At 42.9% G+C, this 21259-nt stretch overlaps 2 protein-coding genes and 1 long non-coding RNA gene across 3 annotated transcripts in view; 1 reads left to right on the top strand and 2 right to left on the bottom strand.

Moving 5' to 3' along the window:
* Positions 1-329: 329 nt before the first annotated feature.
* On the bottom strand, positions 330-1438 carry LOC138621230 (uncharacterized). Its single transcript, XR_011310927.1, has 3 exons — positions 1299-1438; positions 821-912; positions 330-483 (listed from the first exon to the last, which is right to left on the bottom strand). It is a non-coding gene; the product is annotated as an uncharacterized lncRNA (long non-coding RNA).
* Positions 1439-15691: 14253 nt separating this feature from the next.
* LOC138621228 (cortexin-1-like) lies at positions 15692-16575 on the top strand. The gene has a single exon (XM_069699114.1). The coding sequence runs from the start codon at positions 16059-16061 to the stop codon at positions 16440-16442; it is 384 nt and encodes a 127-aa protein (XP_069555215.1). The 5' UTR covers positions 15692-16058; the 3' UTR covers positions 16443-16575.
* A 950-nt stretch (positions 16576-17525) lies between these two features.
* Positions 17526-21259, bottom strand: part of fbn2b (fibrillin 2b) — a 68180-nt gene continuing 64446 nt past the window's right edge. The window contains exons 63-65 of the mRNA XM_069699112.1: positions 20958-21189; positions 20660-20813; positions 17526-20544 (exon numbers count right to left, since the gene is read on the bottom strand). Of these exons, the coding sequence (XP_069555213.1) occupies positions 20167-20544; positions 20660-20813; positions 20958-21189 (764 nt within the window). The 3' untranslated portion in view covers positions 17526-20166. The remainder of the gene's footprint in view (positions 20545-20659; positions 20814-20957; positions 21190-21259) is intronic.

Raw genomic sequence — 21259 nt, 5'->3', positions numbered from 1 at the left:
AATACCTTAAAAAGTTATTAAACCTCCACTTTGGCTGGTTTCTTTTCTTCTCTCCGAAATGACACATTTTCAGATTCTTTAGCTTTCTGCCATGTTGTTGATGTTACTGAAAATATTTTTACAGTGATGCAGTTGCTGCAATGCTTCGAGAACAATGGAAATATAGCTGATCTGGTCTGAATGTAGACATTAATATGGAGAATCAATTAAACCTATTTATTGGCCAAAAATTGTTCCAGGATGCAAAATAGCAAATCCTCCCATCACCTAATATGGAGGTGAGTCTCTGAGTACCAGAAGAACTCCTGCAATAAATCTAAGGAAGGTGTCTCTTCTTTGCCCTCGTTTCCCACCAGCCACGACACTCCAGCCCTGACCGGCTCCACTGGGGACACGGACATGGCAGCAGTAGCACCTGGCAGGGGATGCAGTGATGGCAGAAGGTGGCACAGATTGCCACCAGTGTCACCACATGGAAACAAACTGGAGGAGAAGGAAGAGGATGGTTAAGAAATGGAGGAAGAGAAGAATGAGGAACACAGCTATGGAAAAGTGAGGTGAAAGAGCTGAAAGGATGACATAAAAAAAAACAAATTATAATTTTTTTTTTTAATGATCTCATGGAGCGGTTCTAAAAGGATGCCTGCATTCTCTTCCTGCTGGAGGAACTTGCTGACTTTACTGTGTGTTTGACCTGGAGGCCTCCAGACCTTCCTGATGACTAAAAAGTACAATAAACCGTCATCTAGAATCAGTTTTGTACTGGAGCATGAAAAAAACTAAAGATTTTGCATTTGATCTCAATCAAGGAGTTTGATACCTTGCATGCAGCAGTTTGAAGGTGCACCATGCTCTTTGGCCCGGTCCTTTTAGTGGAGGGCCTCTGAGGGAAGCAGTGGGTGTTGAAACAAGCTGCTTTCATGTACAAAAGGGTCGAGGACATGAAGAGAAAAGTGGAGGGTGTGAAGTTACATTAGCTGTGATGAAGATAGGCAATGTGCTATTTCTGTTTATATAAAAATCACACATATTACAGTGGTATATTATTGATATTTATCAGGAACTAATAACATTTAAGCTTCATTATTTGCACCATTTGGATTTTCCACCAGTCAGCCCTGAATTTAAGTGTGTAAGTCTGTAACTGTATTGTAACAGACACATTTATTTCATATCCAGCAACATTTATACAGTGTCTGTGCACTTATGTCCTATCAGGACCCACCACATCTCGTTTTTATGACCATAAACAGTTGTGTTATGTGTGAATTATGCACGTATTATTGTGTCGATGGTACCTTTGTGATTGGCTGTGCGCCTTAGGGGAGGCCGGAGTGGGTGGGAAGCTCTGAGAGTCGCTGCCTGCCTCCAGTTGTGTCTCCGAGCAAAGCGACGCTCAGCAGTAGCAGCAGAAGCAGAGGTGCAGAAGGACGAGGAGGAGGAGGACATCCCAAAGTTTGAGGCTGCTGCAGCTGGTCGGGTACAGCGGACGCACGCAGTGGACACAGAAATCAGGTTGGTGATAAATAATGCACAAATATTTACTTATGATATCTGTGTTAGAAAATAAACAAAACAGTTAAAGTAAAAATCTGTTTCAAAGCATACATTTGCAACGAGTCGGGGTGCATAAAAGATTGCGACGTAAACAATGACATGCATGTGTTTTAGTGCCGTTTAAGATGGTTTATTACAAAGTTTGATGTTCCGTCGTCGGTTCCGGTAGCTTATCCAAATTTGTGCCAAACTTTCCAAGTTATCGTCACGCTACAGATGTCGTGTCCTCCTGCAGCTCAGTCTGCCAAACCACTATTAGCTGACCACAGCCTTTCTGCCAAAGTGCAGCAGTAGTACGCAGAATGCCTCTGTTGGTTTAGAAATTAATAGACGGCTTGATGAATCAACCTCAAAAGTCCAAATAAAAACAAATAACTTCCAGGGAAAAAAAAAAAAACTTTGCATTTTTACCAGTATCAGATGATTTTTTTTTTCTCTCTATTTGAGGGGTCAAAAGTAGATCAGAGACCTCACTAGTGGCAGTCCTTTTTACAAATTATTATTGTCTGGATTTATTGGAAACTACAAAAAAAAACAATAACAACCAAAAAACGGATTACCACCTCATGGACCAATGTACCATGAAATTACTATGACTGTGCTTGTCTGAAAAGACAGAATTCCTTCCCCTTGTAGCTCCGATCAGGGCGCCTTCAGCAAATATAGATTGAATGAAATTATCATGCTGAGCTGGGGTGTATTTTTTTTTTTCCCCTCTGAGCCCCCCCACCCCCACCCCCTTTAGGACAGCACAGATGAATACATTCTGAACAGCTTGCACAATGCAGGTGAATTTAATTTCGAGCTGTCACTCAGAGTAAAAATCGAATTTCCCTTCGTGATGTATTTTCAATTTAATTTGCTCTTTCAGGTTTGCAGTTGATGCTGATAGGGAAACTGCGTCGTCAGTCCATTTACACTCTATCTGTAACAACTCCTTAGCAGTTATTGTGTAATTGGATCTAGTTCCTGGCCATGGAGGTGTAGGCTTTAGCCCATCCTGCACCTTATCATTTACCCAGTGCAGGACTCTGAAATCTGTGCCAGGCATTGGATGCCTCACAGCCTTACTGCCTTCCTCCATCCGTATTGTCTTATGTTACAGTGACAACTGCTGAATTATTTACCCCGACTTGTTAGCTATAATGAGTAATCTAAGTTTTGGTATCTGGAATCTCATGGAGGTCGCCGCAGCAGAGGACAGAGGTCCAGTGTGGTTCTGAGACCAGATTTCAGATTAAACTGTAAAAGATCCTCAAAGCAGAGAGATTCTTATCTCTTCCTGCTTGAATGAAAGTAATAAGACCACTCACCCAAGTGTCTACAGCATGCTGCTGATGGCTGCATCGCAGGAAGGTCAAGTAGCTGTATGCTAAGTTATTCTTAGAGTTTTTGTTATGGTTTGTGATGAATTAAGTTTTTATATAGCCTGATGAAGGCTATTTACAAAAATATTTGTGTCTTAATGCCTAACAATTAATGGCAAGCCATTGGGATTGTCTTTACAAACTGTTGTTCTCCAACCAATTATTGATAAATAAAAAAATTGGAAGTTTTTTCCGGCAGGAACTGAGCAGAACTGAGTAAAAAATATGTAAAATGTTCCTTTTCAATTAAATGGTGCAGGCATACAAACAAGGTGTTGTGGGTTTGAAAATTTCAAACCATGAAAACATAGTTTCAGTTAATAGTTCATTTAGAATAAACTGTAAAACTGGGCCTGTCACAGTGTGCAGCAAGATGACTTCAACAAAAACTATTTAAGGGGAAACTAAAAGGGAAAACTGTGTGTTAAGGCGTTTAATCAGTAATTGTGAAAATGAGCAATGGTCTGTGGCTACTTCACTTTATTGTCCACTCTCAGTTTACCAAGTCTGATGAATACACAGCATGAGTGGCAATGCTGATTGGCAGGAAGCTCACTGTGTCATCATGCAAATGACCTGTAATGGGAGGAGAGTTGGAAAGGAAAGAGAAAACCGAGGTGGGTTTAGCCACAAGCCCTCCTCACACTCCTGTCAGGATACACAGTATTACATGGAGTACATTAGTGAATCAGGCTCTCCGGGACACAGCTGTCTCACCGTGTCACTGCCAATCTCTGTTATTAGCTCTGATATCTTATATCATTTACTTTGTATTGCTCACCAAAGGTTGCTTTATTGCATTGTTTGGCGCTTGTTTAAAACCAGCTGAGTGAGGCGGTGGGGTCACTGCAACGTTCTGAAAGCTATAATTTAAATTTAATACTGAGGTATGGTTCAGATCTGAAATTACTTTTTCATGTGGAGGCATAAAGCAAGAAATCACCTGTACGTTTTGTGGCACTTCTGTATATTGCTTGTGAAATAATAGCAATGTTACAATGAGCGTGATTCAATTTGACTGTATATTATGTGGCAGGACGGCACACAGAGTCATAAACATCCTATTTGCTGTCCCTAAGAGCCACCTCGTACAAAAACCAGCAGGAAGGTAGGATGGCTCTCATGAAAATTACTTCTGTCTCAGTGCAGAGGAGACGCAGCCGAGTCATCGTGGGTCTTCAACCTTGACAAGCTAGAGTGAGGCGATCCCCCAAGACGCAGCGGTTTTGATTTCCTGTTGAAGATCAGCCATCAAATATTCATCGAGGCCATAATCTATCAGCTTTGATATCTGACACAGGGACCAGGATTTATTGTCGCAGCTCCATCTGAGCTCAGAGACCCCACAGCACAAGTCTATGAACTCACTGGAAGTAGCAGAAGAAGAAAAGACGTGAGGCCAGTTTGCTTATTCTAATGAAATCTGCTGATGAGCCCTGAAGTAAAGTGTGCAGATAAGCTCTCATCTGAGGGGGCTTTAGCACCCCACACACCACCCCGCTGTAAGCTCAGAAACCAGACCTTCACTTCAGCAAGGTGATATGTCCGAGTCTTTGCGATGCCTTCTTCTTTGTTTAATCCGTGCTCAGGACTCCAACCGGTGGCTTCTTTTGTCTCTGGGGATCAGAGCCGTCAGCAGCACCCTGCTGAGCAAACTTATTTCAGCCTCACTGTCTGAATCAGCACTTTGTCCATTGTTGAGTATTTAAAGCTGCTTTCTTTCTCTAAAGGTGGACTGAATTTTATGGGCATCACACCCTGACATTGTACTTTCACGTCCATGATTTGTGGGCCAGATGGTTTCGAAGTGTTTCTGCCTCGACTGAAAGGCATTGTTTTACATCCTTGGCTCACAGTTGCTTTGACATTTCAGTTAACGAAGTGTCTACATGAATTTATTTGTATTTTTTATTTTTTTTGTGCTGACTCTCAGCCCTCCTCCACCTTGGTTTTGAGCAACTGTTGTGTGGGCAGGGCATGTAATATCTATGGCCTTCATTGTGGGCTGGTTGACTGGCTGGCAGTGGCTCCTTTCTGTCCCGGTGGACTTGACAGAATGGCTGCCTGATGGAAGGAAAGTGCTGTCTTCTGACTTTTAGAGTGCTGACATCTCCATATTGGCTGTCACACACACACACACACACACACACACACACACACACACACACACACACACACACACACACACACACACACACACACACACACACACACACACACACACACACACACACACACACACCACTTTCATTCTGCCCAAATCTCATCTCTGTTTTTCTTTTTTGTTCTTCACCTCCCTGCTTTTTCTTTCTCTGCCTCTTACCTCCAAATGCATGTGATTGATGCCGCCTGACCCCTCGTTCTCCCCAGATAGCTGCGTCCCTCTGCTCTGTCTGAATGCAGACGTGAATCATTGGGATTAGCATTCTGCTCGCCACCTTTCTTCCAGCTTCTGTCGTCTCTTTTGCTCTGTTTCCACTTAACTCATGCCTGTTTCTCTGCCTCCTCTTTCCTCATCGTTCATCTGGCCACCTCTCAGCTTACGACCGGGTCTTCCCTGGCTGCACTGTTAGCTGTCGTCACTGTTGCCTTGACAACAGCGGGGGTCTTTCAAGGTGAACTGTTGTCAGCTGCTCTCTTACACCATCTCTCACCCCCTTATCGTTTTTTGTCTTAATGCAGAAAAGTCCACCCACGGGCTTTCACCCACTCACTGCTGACCATCACTCTCCTTTCGTCCTCATCGTTGTGTGAATATTTCATGCTGGTGATTTGTGAATTAAATATAGAATCTAGGTGGAAAAGATTGGGCTGACATTTATTCACATTGACTTGTGGGACAGATGGGGGTTTAGAGCTGATGAAAGCGGTGGTGGTGGGAAACAGGAGAGAAAGGTGGGTTTCTTTCGCTGCCTGTCAGCACGCCTGCATCAGTGAGGTAGATGACTGGAAGCGACAAATGTGTTTCAGGAGTCTCTTGCCTTTGAGTCAACCCCCCCCCTCCCCCCCGAGGGTTTCATAAGAGGAAAAAAAAAAATGTAGAGCTTAGAGAGCCATGACTTGGTCGAATAAAACGCACTCTGTGAGTGTGAGCATTTATAATATTTTTATCGCCGCTAATATTTTCAGTGACATTTATTTCGGACTATTTACTATTTAGCAGAGGGGGCAGAAAACCTTGCGAGTACTACGTAATATTCAGAGGTCTCATAATTTCAAACCTGTGGTCTGTAGATCCCCTTTTGTAAGTACATGAAAACACATACAGATCAAGGAAAAAGAAAAATTTCCAGCAAAGGGCCAAAATGTAAATAGTTTTTCGCATGTTTGTACAAATTTAAAGCAGGAACATGTTTGTTAAAAATCTGTACAAAGGGTCTTTTTGGATTTCTTGAGCTATATTTTGTGAACCAGTGCATGAAATACAAGGAGCTCTGCATATCCCATAGAACAACTTATATCTACCCAGCACTTCAGAAAATATGGTTCAATTTTAAACCCTGTATGCCATATTGATCCATGTGTTATGGATCAAATACAGTAAATACATTATAGACATGTATACATTAATATACTGTACATAAACTATCTTTATGTACATTGTAGTGTAAAGTATATATATATATAAGAGAAGCACAGCACAGGTGGGAGTGAAGGACAGGATGTTATAGAGCACATATTATGGGCCATTATTAAGACTCACCACATTATGAGTCAGTTGTGATCAGCAGCAGGACATCCAGCTTCCAGTCCCGTCCTTTCACTGGGACTCTATCAAAGTGTTCCCCAGTGGCAGTGATACACAGCAGTGCTTCAGGCTGTCAGGGAGAGTGACACAAACATCCAGGAGAGAAGACGGAGCAGGCTGGAGACTCCTGATGGGAGACTCCTGATGTCTGAAGATCTGATCCCACTCGCTGTTATTTGGAGAAAGGTGCGGTTAACCGTGCAGCAGATGACGCTGTCAGGGAAGAGTTTCAGCTGTAAATCAAGCCCCAATGTGTTTAGTTAAAACAAAGCTGGAATGATTTAGATGATGACTTTTGATTTCTCTCAGTTTTGTTGCAGGGGTGACCTTGAGAATCCCTATATACGCTGATAGAGAAAATAGACGTCGTGTTCATCTGTGCTGGTGATGAAATGATAGATTGTCTGCAGCTTTGAAGATGGAATTCTTCAGCTGCATTGCTGCTGTTGAGAGGGCTTTGTTTTGCCCTTTGATCCTTCATGTGTGCACAGCTCCATTTGTCTTTCCCTCTGTCGCTCCATCCCTTATTTTTCCTGGTTCACTACAAGTTTAGCATGGTTAGCTCATGCAAACAGTTTCATACAATAGTGGGCCACTTTGATTCTTTAGAAATGCCTAACAGTGAGATCTGTTGTTGATGTTTATGACGATGGACAGGTTCCTGAATAATTACTCTATACAAAGTGTGTTGCCCTCTGTTATGTGGCTGTATGTTTTTTTTTTTTTTAAAGTCAGCAGTCTTCAGTGCTTTCCTCTCACAGCCCTGCCCTCTTATTTGCATGAACACTCAGTAAAAAAACCAGGAGGCTCTCTCTCGCTCACTCTCTCTCTCTTTCTCTCTCTCTCTCAATGTGCCTTTATATCTGTCTCACACACAAATACAGACCTTTTTCTACACATCCAAGTGTGTGAGCAAAGCCAAATGACTGGCTGCGTTGGAAATGCAGAATATTTAATTGCCCAACTTTATCACCATTACTGTAGCTCCTGACTGTCTGCCAGCCTAATAATGACAGAGGCTATCTGAGGAGCTGGGTGCTCGTGAGCTGAGATACAAGCCAAGCGTAAAGAGAAATGATTCCACAGACACTTTGTCTCCCTCAACTGCTAAAAATACCTGTAAGACCGATGGTCATGTTTGGGTCTGTAAAGTTTTGTGACTCATTGTTTTAAAAATACCAGTGAACCGCAGGTTAAGCTGCACATGATGAAGTAAAATAGGGTTGGTACTTGGAGAGCGTTTGTTGTTGTGCACAGCTCAAGGTGATTCGGTCCCAATCGTGCTCATTAGCCACAGACACACTGCAGGTGTCAGCTCCCTGAGGTGACGAATGAACTGAGGCAAACACAGATCTATTACCACAAAAATAAAAATCAAATACATCAATAAGGCTTAATGATGAATGGTATCAAAACATTTTCACTGGAGGCCTCCACCTTGTTTTGTATAACAGCATTGCTTCTATAGTGATGTGATGGGGATACCCACCTGAGCTTGTGGATCTTGCATAGCTCCCCTCTGCCTTTTCTTCAGGTCCACTTTATCTTTATGAGCAGCCAATTGGAAAGGGTTAATTAAATTCCCAGCAGGCTGCAGCTGAGACTGGGAACATTTTCCATGTGTCTCTCTCTCTCTCTCTCTCTCTCTCTCTCTCTCTCTCTCTCTCTCTCTCTCTCTCTCTCTCTCTCTCTTGCCACTTGCTCTCCAATGCTCTTTTCTCCCTTTCTCTTTGTTTCTAAAGTCTAATTACTTTTAGAGAGTGGCTTTACTCAGGCTATACATAATGACAAATCAAGGCTGTCTCTGCACTGAACATTGTAGAGGCTGGCTGGGCTGTGTGCTTGAAGGGGGAGGGCAGTTGTGGTCTGGACCCCTCCTGTTGAAAAGATCCTGCTTGGTTTCGATTTGTTTGATTGTGGATATTTGAGGTGGGCAGAGAGCCCAGAAAGAGCTAAAGGACACCCAAGAAGAGCCAAACAGCTCAGCAAAACAATTATTGAAACCACATGGCAAAGAATATGTCAGATTTTTGTAGAAATGACCTGGAATTTTTCTCTACAGTGACCTCAAACTCTAACTTAAGACTAACAGAAAGAAAACCCTCCCATCCCACATAAACTGACTAATAATGCACCATCAATTTTCCCTTGTTACCTAAACACGGCTGTTATGTCAAATATGCTAATTCCTGGAAATGTTTTGAAGAATTACAATGTTTATAAGCCCAAACACATTTCCTTTACTTGGTTTAAAAATTCAGGATTCAGGCATTTCACCACCACTTAAGAGCACATAAGAAAGTTTTTATAATAATAAACAGAGCTTTAACTAGTTTTCTGACCCACAAACTAAAACAGATGGACCTCAAAGTCCTTTTTATGCTGAATTTGAATCTTTCTTAAATTTGATTTTTTTTTCTCCTTTGATAATCCAAACTGTTGCTTGTACACAAAGCAACATTTTTCTTCATTTACTCATGGTTCTGGCCACCTGGCCACTTTAAGCCCAATAATCTCTTTCAGCTCTGTTTTTGGTATCTATTTTTCCTGGCTATTTTGTTGCTAAATGTTCCACTATGTTCACTAGCTTGTCTGTAACTGTGTTTGTCTGCCCATTGTTGCTGAGCAGGCAGTGTGCAGTGGGGTTTTATAGTTTCAAAGTACCTGCCATGGCTGATAACAACACTGAGTGAGCCAAAATATGAACGTGGCTGAACAATGAGCTGGAACTTCAAGGGGCGCTGCAGATTTGGGCGATACCTCTCTTTAGGTTCATTGCTACAAGTGACCCCTTTTCCACCGTCACAATTTTTTCACATTACTTGATGAAGCACATTGTACAAATTTAAAAACAAATCTTGATTATTTGAACTTGTAGTAATTGAACTTGATTGTACTGTCGAGTGAAGCATGTAAAGCTCTGAATTTGTGTGTGTATGTGTGTGTGTGTGTGTGTGTGTGTGTGTGTGTGTGTGTAGACACCGCAGGAGGTGGATAGAGGAGGGAAAAGGTGACACTCTGGTCACCTGAGAGGTAACTAAATCATTTTAAGCTCTCTTCATTTAATTTACCCTGATGAGTTCTGTCAACATTAGTTTGACAAATGGCTCTGTGAGAAAGTGATGACAGTGACGCTGTGTGTGCGTGGGAGTGTGTGTGAACGCACTATGTGTAAATGGACCTCTCTGGCTGCTGTATACAATATAGCCTCCTGTATGCTTGATCTGTTTCGCCGAAGTGAGCATAAGTTTGCCTGCTTCTCTACGTGACCATGCCATAGTGTGTTTTTTTTTATATGAGTGAGTCTCCTGTGGAGGACTGTTTGTGTGTGTGTGGGGGGGGGGGTTGTGTGTGGGAGGGAGAGAGAGATGTCAATCTAAGGACTTTCTGATGAAGACTGACGAGTGTCCGCTTCACTTCCCTTCATCTCAGGGGTCTCGTCGGGTGCTTTGAGGAAGTGTCCTGGATGAGCAGTGGAGTGGGCGAGAACTAAAGCGAGACAATTCTGATGGACGACAGTATGTCCGTGTGTGTGTGTGTGTGTGTGTGTGTGTGTGTGTGTGTGTGTGTGTGTGTGTGTGTGTGTGTGTGTGTGTGTGTGTGTGTGTGTGTGTGTGTGAATAAGTCATTGGGAGGTAGAGGGAGGACAGACAGAGATTGCTCACTTTATTTTCCTCCTCGTTAAGTCTCACTCCCACCATCACCCTCCATCAGCTTCACACACACACACACACACACACACACACACACACACACACACACACACACACACACACACACACACACACACACACACACACACACACACACACACACACACACACACACACACACACACACACACACACACACCTATGACTGAACTCTCTAAGTCACTGACTCCACAAAAAAATACAGTATATACAGTACAGTGTTGAAATGCTATGGTCTACCTGCTGCATACATTTTCCCTTTTCAGAGGGAAATAATGCTTTTTCTCTCATCATTGAGACCATTTGTCCTCTCCTCCATTCATAATCCACTCTCTCTCAGTGATGAGTTGGAGATAATGGAGAAAAGCTGCCATTAATAAATATAGGGCGGATAGGATCTGATGAGGAGGTTTTGTTCGTAACTTTTAGCGGCTCATATGAGGCGAATGCCGCTGCGTGTGTGTGTGTGTGTGGCCCTGGCTCAGTGAGGGAGTGCCGGCCTGCACAGCGGTGGCACTGGGACAATCCAGGGTGAAGTTGTGAAGCTGTATGATGAATGTGTGTGTGTGTGTGTGTGTGTGTGTGTGTGTGTGTGTGTGTGTGTGTGTGTGTGTGTGTGTGTGTGTGTGTGTGTGTGTGTGTGTGTGTGTGTGTGTGTGTGCATGTGTGTGATTGAGTGAGCCGCTGACAGCAGGATTCGACTGCATCCCTTTGTGTTTATATGTTCGAGTTTCCCGGTACAGCGACTGTCTGTTGTTGTTGAGTTCAGTATCAAACACCAGTATGATTTTAGTCCTGTTTAAAATGTGTTTGAGAGAGTAATGAAAATAATACTGAAAGCTGGCATAAAATATTGAGCTGTGTTGTTCATGATGTTGTTATTCTATTCTTCATGTTTTGATCAGATATTTCCTGATCATTCATCATTTACACATGTACTTTTCTGACAAGTTTGGCATATTTTGTTAAACAAAGACCAGAGCTTCTTAGAACATTTTCATATTTTTCAAAGGTTTTTGACATTTTAAAATATGAATATATGATGGTACTAAAACTTCCATATCATGTCACATCAATGACACTGTCCAAACTCCTGGATCTAGCTGGTCCTGGCCTTACCTGCTGGCTTATCTTGAATAAACCTCATTAAAGCTTGGCCAATAGGAGATCACTCTTAATGCCACAGGCCAAGAACATTAGATAATAGTGATCAAATAACTGCTGATGAATAGTACTGCCAAAAAGCTTAAGGATTTGGTCTGAAGTTGGGTCTGAAAGTCTCAGTTTGAAAGCATTCCTGATGTGCAGCTGCATCCAAAAACATGCACTTCAGGTCTAACAAAAATAAAAAAAAATAAAAAAAAATGACAGGTCATCATTGTAAATGAGAATTGGTTCTCAATTGATTCTACCTGGTTAAATAAAGGTCATATATATATGTGCGACATTGTCTGGTGTTATGAATGTCTTCGAAAAATAGGTCAGAAAAACCTTGTTCAGTTTCAAGGTTTTTCTGACCTATTTTGGGGTTTTACAACTCACATAACTCAAAGGCAGTGAAAGCCTGCAATTGCTTACATGTACGCAGCAGGTCTATTTTGTACACACACGGAAGTGCACAATCATTCACAGTGTGAGTGCCACCTCCCAGGTGTGTCATCCTGTTGCCAGCCTGGTGCACGGAGCACCCTGGAGACACTGGCTGATGAAGTGGCAAATAGAAAACCTTTGAACTGAGCGCGACAGAGAGAGAGAGACAGACAGAGTGTATGGAAAAAACATTTTGCCATGGTCATGCAGAGGAGAGTCGGTCCAGTTTGTACCAGCAAACCTCCACGCTCTCCTCTACTGCTGCCTGTTCACCGCGGGAACCTCTGCTCTGTCCATCCATCTTCAGCTCCTCCATCAATCTTCATAATTTCCTTTTCATCTTCTGTTTTCTGTCCTCCTACGTTCCTGTTTTTATCTTGTTACACTGAGTGAAAGGTTTGTTTTAATGTCTCCGTGTTGGGGAGAGCCGAGGCCAGAGGCATCGTGGTTTCAGGTTGTCTGTCTCAGGCTCGAGAACACAATATCTCTAAAATGTTATTGGCAAATTTCGTAAAATTTGGCACAAACATTCACCGAAGGATGCATGGGTTCGATTTTGGAGGTCAAAGTTCAAGGTGACCTCAAACCATTCCCATTGAATCCAATATCTCAGGAAAGCCTCAAGGGAATTTCAAATTCGCCACAAACGTTCACTTAGACTCAAAGATGATCTGATTCAATTTTGGTCTCAAAGGGGAAGTTCACTGTGACTTCATGTCTGTACCATTCTTGTTAATTGATGCCAAAACTCAAACAAACAAAAAGAGAGATTAAGACCATATTTAACATTTGGTCACATATTTAATTGATTGCACTCATCTTGAGTGTCCACCTTGAAACTGTGTTCATTTTATAGATATTCTGTGATGTCAGCATACAAAAATGTGTGTGAAGCATCCATGTTTTAGAATTTGTTGCTTCTTTGCAACAACATCCATACTAGAAGCATTGTTGACTATTATGGCTACAACTTTGTGCCTCATCAGTCCCAGTTTTATTGACCCAATTCCTTCAAAATCTTCACTACATATGAGTCTGGGCAAACATGGATGGAAACTGCAACTTGACTGTCTGGCAGAGGCAAACAATCACAAGGCAGTAATTCCAGTTCTTTTTATCTCACATAGTCATAATGCTCTCCCCATACAGGCAATAACTAAGTCACCATAAATTTAAAATAAATTAAAATCTGTCTTAATCCCTATAAATCTGCTCATTCTTCCTCCCCAGTACATCAACTTAAAATTTAAAATCACTTCTCTCTTTCTCCCTTTCTGCCTCTCTGACCCTATGCATCTTCTTGCCTTTTTCTCTCTTAGCGTGCACACACACACATACACACACACACACACACACACGCACGCACGCACGCACGCACGCACGCACGCACGCACACACACACACACACACACACACACACACACATACACACACACACACACACACGCGCACACAGTGCTCTCCATATCTGTTGGTATCACATTTTGTCTAAGCAAATAGCCCCGTCACCAGGCTATTCAGACGTATGAGCAGGTAAAAATGGTTGATGTATCGCATATCCTTGATGATTTGAAACCCGATCTGCTGCAGGAGATGTGATTTTAGATTATTAATGAGGCTCCATGACACTTTGTCTTTCCCTCCATCATGCGGGCGAATGAATGAAGGGGGTCAACAAGTGAACGAATGGCCCACTGTAACAGTGCACTGACAAATGGGGGTGAGGTAATGCGGTAACAGTGTTTATAATCACACATTCATTACTGCTAATGCGGCCATAATGACACCATAATCAGCTTCCTAATTGAGTGTCATTACAGGGGATGCCGGTGCTGTGTTCTCCCTGCAGATGGCTAATGTCACTGTCACTGTTAATTATTGAGCAGAGGATTGTAATAATCAGATTGTATGGTGAAATGACTTAATCCTCTTATGGTCCGCATTTGAAACAATGGAAAAAATGGAAATGTTGTGCAGTGTAGGTTTTATTTTGAGGCATTTGAATGGAAAATGGTATGCACTGATAAAGGTGCTTTTTTATGTGTGCAGTCTACAATGTTTGGCTCCCATTGAACCCAAAATCACAGCAAAGCGTGATATTGACACACCCATCCACTAAAGCAAAATGTGAGATAGCTACGCTTGGGGTTGTCTAGGTGGGAGGGTTACACATTCTGATTCTATTGCACATTTTGAAGATGTGAAAGTTACATGCATGTAAATGTCACCTTAAGAAGGATCATGTGACCATGGAGCTGCAATAGAGGCCTTGAGACCAAGTACAAAGGACAGTTTTTTTGTGGTATTTGTCACAGACTGCCATGCAGTTCAATGAGGTTCAAATCCAAGTGGTGTCAAGGTGTTTTTATTTGTTAATGTTTTTCTAACCATAACCATGTTTTTTCTCTCTAACCCCAACCATGTGACATGCGCGTCCACTTCAGCAAAACTTGTAAGTGTCATGCCTAGACATCGCCAAGCATAGCTACCTCAAGTTTTGCTGTAGCGGACGGGCATGTCAATTTCAGACTTTGCCATGATACCGGGTTGCACACATGCACACACACAAAATGGCGATGTGCTCCCCTCCCATCAGGAGCAACTTGGGCTTCAGTGTTTTACCCAGGGACACTTTGAAATGTGGAAAGGAGGAACTGGAGTTTGAACTGTCAACCTTACAATCAGTGGGCAACTTGTTCTACCATCTGAGCCACAGTCACTTAAAATTATATTGTTATGTCGTCCATTTTAAATGTATTAATTATTATTAGTACACTAATTATTATTAGTGAGATTTTTGACAGTTTTCTAACCAGGTGCCTTTGTTTCTTTTAGGCTGGGAGTGGTGGGTCAGCTTCACCAGGAACATCTGATGACGGCAGGTCTGGTAACACCCTCATATCAGCTGAAGACTACTGGAACATCCCCATGAACAGATGCTGCATTCAAATGAAGCCACGTATTTTTTTTTAACGTACCTGACAGACAAACTCAGACCTTCTCAAAACATTTTCTATGTCTTATTGCTTCTCGGCTTGTCAAGAGAGGCATTTTTTAAAGCGATCATCCTGAAGGGAAACGTTGGAAGAGACTTATTTCTGCATTCGACAGCTCTGACCCACCTATCACGCTCCAACTAGCCGGGCGAAAGGGAAAACTTTGCATTTAGCAGGCATCCTCAGAAAAGGTTATGCACTGTTTTGTATTCAGGACCACTGATCGGCTGACCTTCCAGTCTAATTAGCCACATACAAACACCCACACATGTATGCACACAGGAACACACACACCTGGTTTCTGGTCTCTGCAGATGGTTTAAATAGTCTTGTGTTTGTAACACTTGTGTCTGCCTCTCAGTTCAGTACCACAATACCCAGACACACACTCAAACAGCTGAACCCAACTGGGTGTTAGAAGTCCATCCGCACACTATTAACTCTCTTAGAGAGCATTGACCTTGACACTGATTGTGTTTGTGTGTGTGTGTTTGCATTTGCAGGAGGAAGTGTCCTGTCCTGTCTGCTCTGATTGAAAGTGAGAATGAGAGCTGATGTGGCAGACTGGCTCTGATAAATACGGTAAAACGAAATTACCACCTGAGGCTCAAATAAGAGAGCCACATTAGACTGTTCAGTCGCTCCCTCAAATGTGTGACACAAAAAAGTAGTCCATATTAATTGAGAAGTTGTGTGTGTGTGTGTGTGTGTGTGTGTGTGTGTGTGTGTGTGTGTGTGTGTGTGTGTGTGTGTGTGTGTGCGTGTGCGTGTGCGTGCACATGTGTGTGTCTGTCTGTCTGTCTGTCTGTCACATTGTCAGAGCAGATTAGGACCAGAACTGTCTGGGTCGTGTCACTTTGACTGAGCTAGATTTGATTAAATAAACTGGCCACCAGAGGAAACAACACCTGTCATAATCAGAACACACACCCCTTATATCCATCACACTCTCTGACCTGAAGATTGATCAGGAGCCTTCCTCCTTGCTACGTACCTGCTGACTTAGGCTACCTAACTTTTTTTTAAGGTCATACGCCCTTCACCCAAAAAACAGGGTCTGCATTATAGAACTTGTAAACTGACACCCTTTCCCTAAGCATCGCCCCTCATGAACACCTTCCCTTCCTTCTCTGCACCTCCACCCAACACACCAACCATTCAGTCAGAGTGTAAGCCCTGTCTTCGGGCCCCGTGGAGGATGAATGATGTGTCCACACTTGACTATGAGTTGCTGCTGTCGCCGGCCAGCTCCTCGCTCCCTGGTAGTCCTGGCGGTGGCAGCAGCAGCAGCCCCCCTCTGGCCTTGGTGGGGGTGGACACAGAGCAGCGTACTGCCTTGGCCTTTGTAGGCCTCCTCATGCTCTTCCTGGTCTTCCTGTTGGTCAGATGCTTCAGGATCCTGCTGGACCCCTACAGCCGCATGCCTGCATCATCCTGGACTGACCACAAGGAGGGACTGGAGAGGGGTCAGTTTGATTATGCACTGGTGTAGGGTGAATTGGGCGTGTACTGGGGGATATTTCATTGCGCACAAACAAACTCTTTTGAAGCATGGACCGATTTAGACATGAAGATGGACAGTGACAATGCATTTTGTGAATGCACTCTACGGAGGGGGTTGTGTGTGTGTGGTGGGGGGAGGTTGCTGGACTCAACCTGATTTATATCACTGTGTGCTGGTGTAAATATGAGGCTGCAGGACTGTATGTAACCGTAACAACTGTGGTTCAACAAGAGGCTCACCCTGCAGGCCAAACACTCACTCAAATCCAGATGTTGGACCATGAAGGACAGAAGCAATGAGCTGCACACCTGCCTTAACCCTGACCTACTGTCACAGTCGAACATGCTACCCCACCACAACATCACTTTAGGGCTAGATTTGACCAAACTCCATAGCTTGTCTGTATTGAAACAGTATGATTTTGGGACCATTCACTCACAACACAGTTTATAACCTCAAATCCACATTTTTGAGACCACTCGACATACATAACACAGGCAGAGCTTAAATGACTGACTGAGAAGCCATATTGAAACTATATAACCCCTTATTACTGCAAGTAGAGTTTACGTTAACTGGTTATGTCCTTTGCTGTAGTCAGCCTGCCGAGTGTGGTGATGAAGCAAACATCAACCTTTTGGCAAAAGAAAGCTTTATTTTTATATTCTTGACTCATGTTTTTCAGAGTCTCCTTTTTGCAATATTTGTGTCTCTTCCTCTTACTGTATCAATCTTTAGACTGGATTTTTAAGGTAGTCATGCAGCCCGGTTTTAAAAAGAAGTAAAGCAGACAGCTTTGCTTTTTTTGTTTTTTTGTAATTACATATTTTTCTGACTATCTGCTTTGTTTTTGATACACTGGTTTGAAACAGTGAAAAATAGTCAAGATTTCCTTCTTCAGCTACTCTTCTCTAATTTCCACTGAGAGCTGGACTGTGTGGAGAGTCCACGTTATTCATGTTGGAAATGAAATTAAAGGAGTGCTACTTACTACTACAGTCTCCTTGTGTTGCTTTTGTTAAACATGGACATTTCACATTCCAGCCTAGAAAAAAACCAAGAACACGAGACTTAAAAATATAACCCACAATACTTTATTGCCATTTATGTCACTGGACAAACGTTTACAATATAATGTGAATTACTCAAATTATACAGACTGCCATTTGGTGTCATAAATCTTTGGTTTTCATCTTTGCAGATAATGATCACTTAGGATTTTAAAAGATGTTTCATGATGGCTGATTTATTTATCGATCCTCAGATAGTAGGTGTGGTGTGACTGGATGATTGTCATATCAGCTTTCAGTTCAACTCTGGTATCAACAGGTGTCAGGCTCATGATTAACGACTGAAACTTCAGGCTCTTTGTTGTCTGATTGACAAGTAGGTGATGTGAACAGATGACAGTATTCAAGTTTGACACTGAGATACAGTAAGCACTCTCAACACACTGCCTTTTTTTTTGTAAAACACATAGTGGCAAATAAAAGAAAAATTACAAACTGACAATAAAGATACAAAGTATACAAAGCATCCCAGGTTAGAAAATGGTTATGTGTTATAAACATTGTCTAGGCTGTGGGACAGTGCAGCAACTTTGGATGTTCAGAGAACAGGATTATCGTTTAGCACCATAGATCCTGGCATGCTTTGCAAATATGCCTTGATTCTTAAGGCATTGCACAGACAGTGTAAGCTTCCCTACGAGTGAGATAACGGGAATGCTGATTATCTTAAATTCTGACGTGTTCTGATTTCTTTTTGCTGACAGTTGATTTTACTGATGAACAGTGGCTTAAATCTTCAGTCAGTGATCAACAAGTACACTGCTGGTGCCTTTTTTTTTTTTTTACTAAACAAAACAAAGTCAACAACACGTAAAGCCTTCAATCTTGGGTTTACTATTGGTTTTGGCAGCCATGACATAAAAAAACCAAAAAAAAAACTACATTTCACTTAAAAATATACAATTTAATTTTCAAGAAGCGAGTTTGATAATATTGTTTTTTCAGCACGGAGACAACACAAAAACAGACAAACACAACAACAATAAAACCTAGCAAAAAAAAGAAAAAGGAAAAGTCACTTTCGCAATCCAGATTCAAGACTGCACTTTCTTTGTACAGCATAAGAGATGGTATTATGTAGCACCGTTTTTCTCTTTGAGAGAAAAAAAAAATCATGAGAAATAAAATACGACCTGACGGGTATCCTTTTTTTTTTTGTTCGTGAGGTTTGGTGTTCACCTGTGCGTGCCCTTACTCTGTAAAGCACTACTTTTAGTTACAGCTTAACATGTCATGTACCTTTGAGACTGCCGCTGTATTCAGCGGCTCGTCTCTTTGTGCTGTAAACGAGGCTTAGCCCTCATCGAGACATCGAGCTCACGGTGAAGCCAAAGAAGTCAGATAAAGTCAGCTTAATGTCATTTCGAGCCGCCCAACTGCCGGCTGTCAGCTCCAGCTCTGCTCTCCTGAAGCGTTCGTGTGTAAGTGTTTGTAGTAAAACTAGGAGAAGCCAAAAGCTTCTGACAGCCAACAGGGAGAAGAAGAGTTTTGACTTGATGAAAAAGCTGGTTCTCAGGTCCTGAATCAGTGCACCTGAAGTCATAATCCCTTAAAGGATAAATACAAATGTGACCTGATCTATCTTCTTCAAAGTCTATGAGCAAGTAACCGCTGCATTCCCTGCTCATGATGGATGCCGAGGGACACTAGCACCCTCTTTTGTTTTAAAGTCAGCATCACAGCATGGTGTCCACACTCGCTGAGAAGTACTGAGGTAACCAAACATGACAGTACACACACGCAAACACGCTAATTCCCTGCTTTGCGCTGCCCGCGGTCGGGACACAAAAAAAAATCAGTCACATCAGAGCAGAACACAGTTTGCTGTTTCTCTCATCTGAAAATTGGTTGGCTTCCAGCTAGAAGACAGAGAGTGCTACGGACCAAAAGAACCTGAAATGCTGTGTAAATGTTGCAGTCCTTCGTGTTAACATTTTCCAAACAGCAAAATACATTAAATGACATACTACATTACTGAGAGGGGCAAACGAGATGAACCTTCATCCCCAGTGTTGTGATTTATTTTTTACCAAGATCACAGAGAGGTGAGAGAGTCCTTAGACCACTATGACGACACCCAACTCCTTATCTTGAGCCTTAGCATCGCTTCTTATTACTACCAGACGACTTTAGATGCTGCCCTGTGTTTTAAATATTACCATACATGTTGCATTAAGACAGTTTTGGCCACTCTCAGCACATTAAAACCCCTGTTTCATGCCATTTCTTGTGATGCTCATCTACAAAAGTGCTCGTTGGACTGGTGAACCTTCTGTCTGCTATTTGTTTTTCTACATGAGGTTACTGTGATCCAAGCACAAAGACACCTCTCTGCCATCTCCTCCACTGGCTCTCAGTGGACAATGAGTGCTGGGTCAGGTAGGAGTGGAGGGGGTGCAAGAGTAAAAAACAAAACAAAAAACAAAACAAAAAAAAACACAAAACATGAACATATAATAAGTTGAACAGTAACAAAGTGGTGGTAGAGTTGGGCTGATTGACTCAGTCCTTCATAGCCCTTGATTCCCCCCTGTTGGTGGGATGGTCCTGTAAGGAGGGGACTGGGTGGGGGAGTTAGTGGATAAAAGGTTAACAACTCAAAGGCTTTAGGAATCAGTCCAGAGCAGGATTGCACTCTGAGCTCAGTGCAGGTGGATGTGGAGTTTGATGCGCAGGGCATCTCCTATTTCCCCTTGTAGGTAGTCACTGTCATGCTGGTCCTCCAGTTGGTGCAGCCTTCGGGGCCCGAAGAGTGGCAGACTGGCGATGTCCAGCCGGTAGGATCCAGGCGAAGGTGGTCTCTTGCCGAGCCGGAGCACGCTCTTTCCATCACGGCGTTCCAGCAGGCGGAAGTGTTCGTTCGCATTGCCGTGGGTTATGACGTAGCGTACGTGGTGCTCCAGTGGCTGCAGGGCGGGCCGGAGCTCCAGGAGAGGCTCTTTGTTGAGCAGCGAGGCAAGAGAGAGGTTCATGGGGATGGAGGCCTGGGTGTCGACGCTGGCCATGCTCACTGCTGGTTCCTACAGAAAGGACAAGGACAGAAGGAGGATTTTAAATTCTTACAAAGTCAAAGTGAAGCAGCTCAGTGGGAGGAACCATGACAAGCATTGAGAATCCGTTTGTTAACACATGTACCTGGTTGAGATCATTTTCACCAGTGTTACGCTTGTGTCGTCCGTTCTTTCCCCCTCCATTGATCTTACACTCATAGCAGGCCTCAGGAGACAGACTGTCATCATCCTCACCCTCCACAAACTGACCTGGGAAACCTGAGCCTGTTATACAGTGACTGCGTGGAGACACAAACAAGACAGTTTCAAATTCAGTACTACCAGTACATGAAACATGGTCATATGTTGTGGTAAGACATGGCATCACTTTGTTTTTAGAAATACAAGCTGCTGAATGTAATCCCTCCTGTGTGTTCCCTCACCCCTGTCCCGCTCTGTAGAAACCTCCAGGACATCCACACAGGTAGCCTCCGTCAGTGTTGGAGCAGCCGTAGATACAGGGGTTTGTGCCCGTGGAACATTCATTCACATCTTGGCAGCCACCAACACCCCGCTCAAAGTCAAAGCCAGAGGGACACACGCACTTGAAGCTGCCCAGTGTGTTGTAACAAGAGGCGGAGCCGCAAACCGTTGCTGCCTGACACTCGTTTTCATCTGTGGGGAAAAAGACAGTTAATATAGTGGTTCATAATTCAGAAAAATTATAATGTCAAAATTATACAAT

This window comes from Brachyistius frenatus, unplaced genomic scaffold (assembly GCF_029030835.1).
Source record: "Brachyistius frenatus isolate BFR_SWC_R1_liver_20210118 unplaced genomic scaffold, ASM2903083v1 Contig_29, whole genome shotgun sequence".
NCBI classification, from domain to species: Eukaryota; Metazoa; Chordata; class Actinopteri; family Embiotocidae; genus Brachyistius; species Brachyistius frenatus.
This window is presented reverse-complemented; position numbering and strand designations above follow the sequence as displayed.

Bases quoted from the DNA above. Each gene is read 5' to 3' on its own strand.
- LOC138621228 (XM_069699114.1), top strand. From the start codon at position 16,059: ATGAACACCTTCCCTTCCTTCTCTGCACCTCCACCCAACACACCAACC.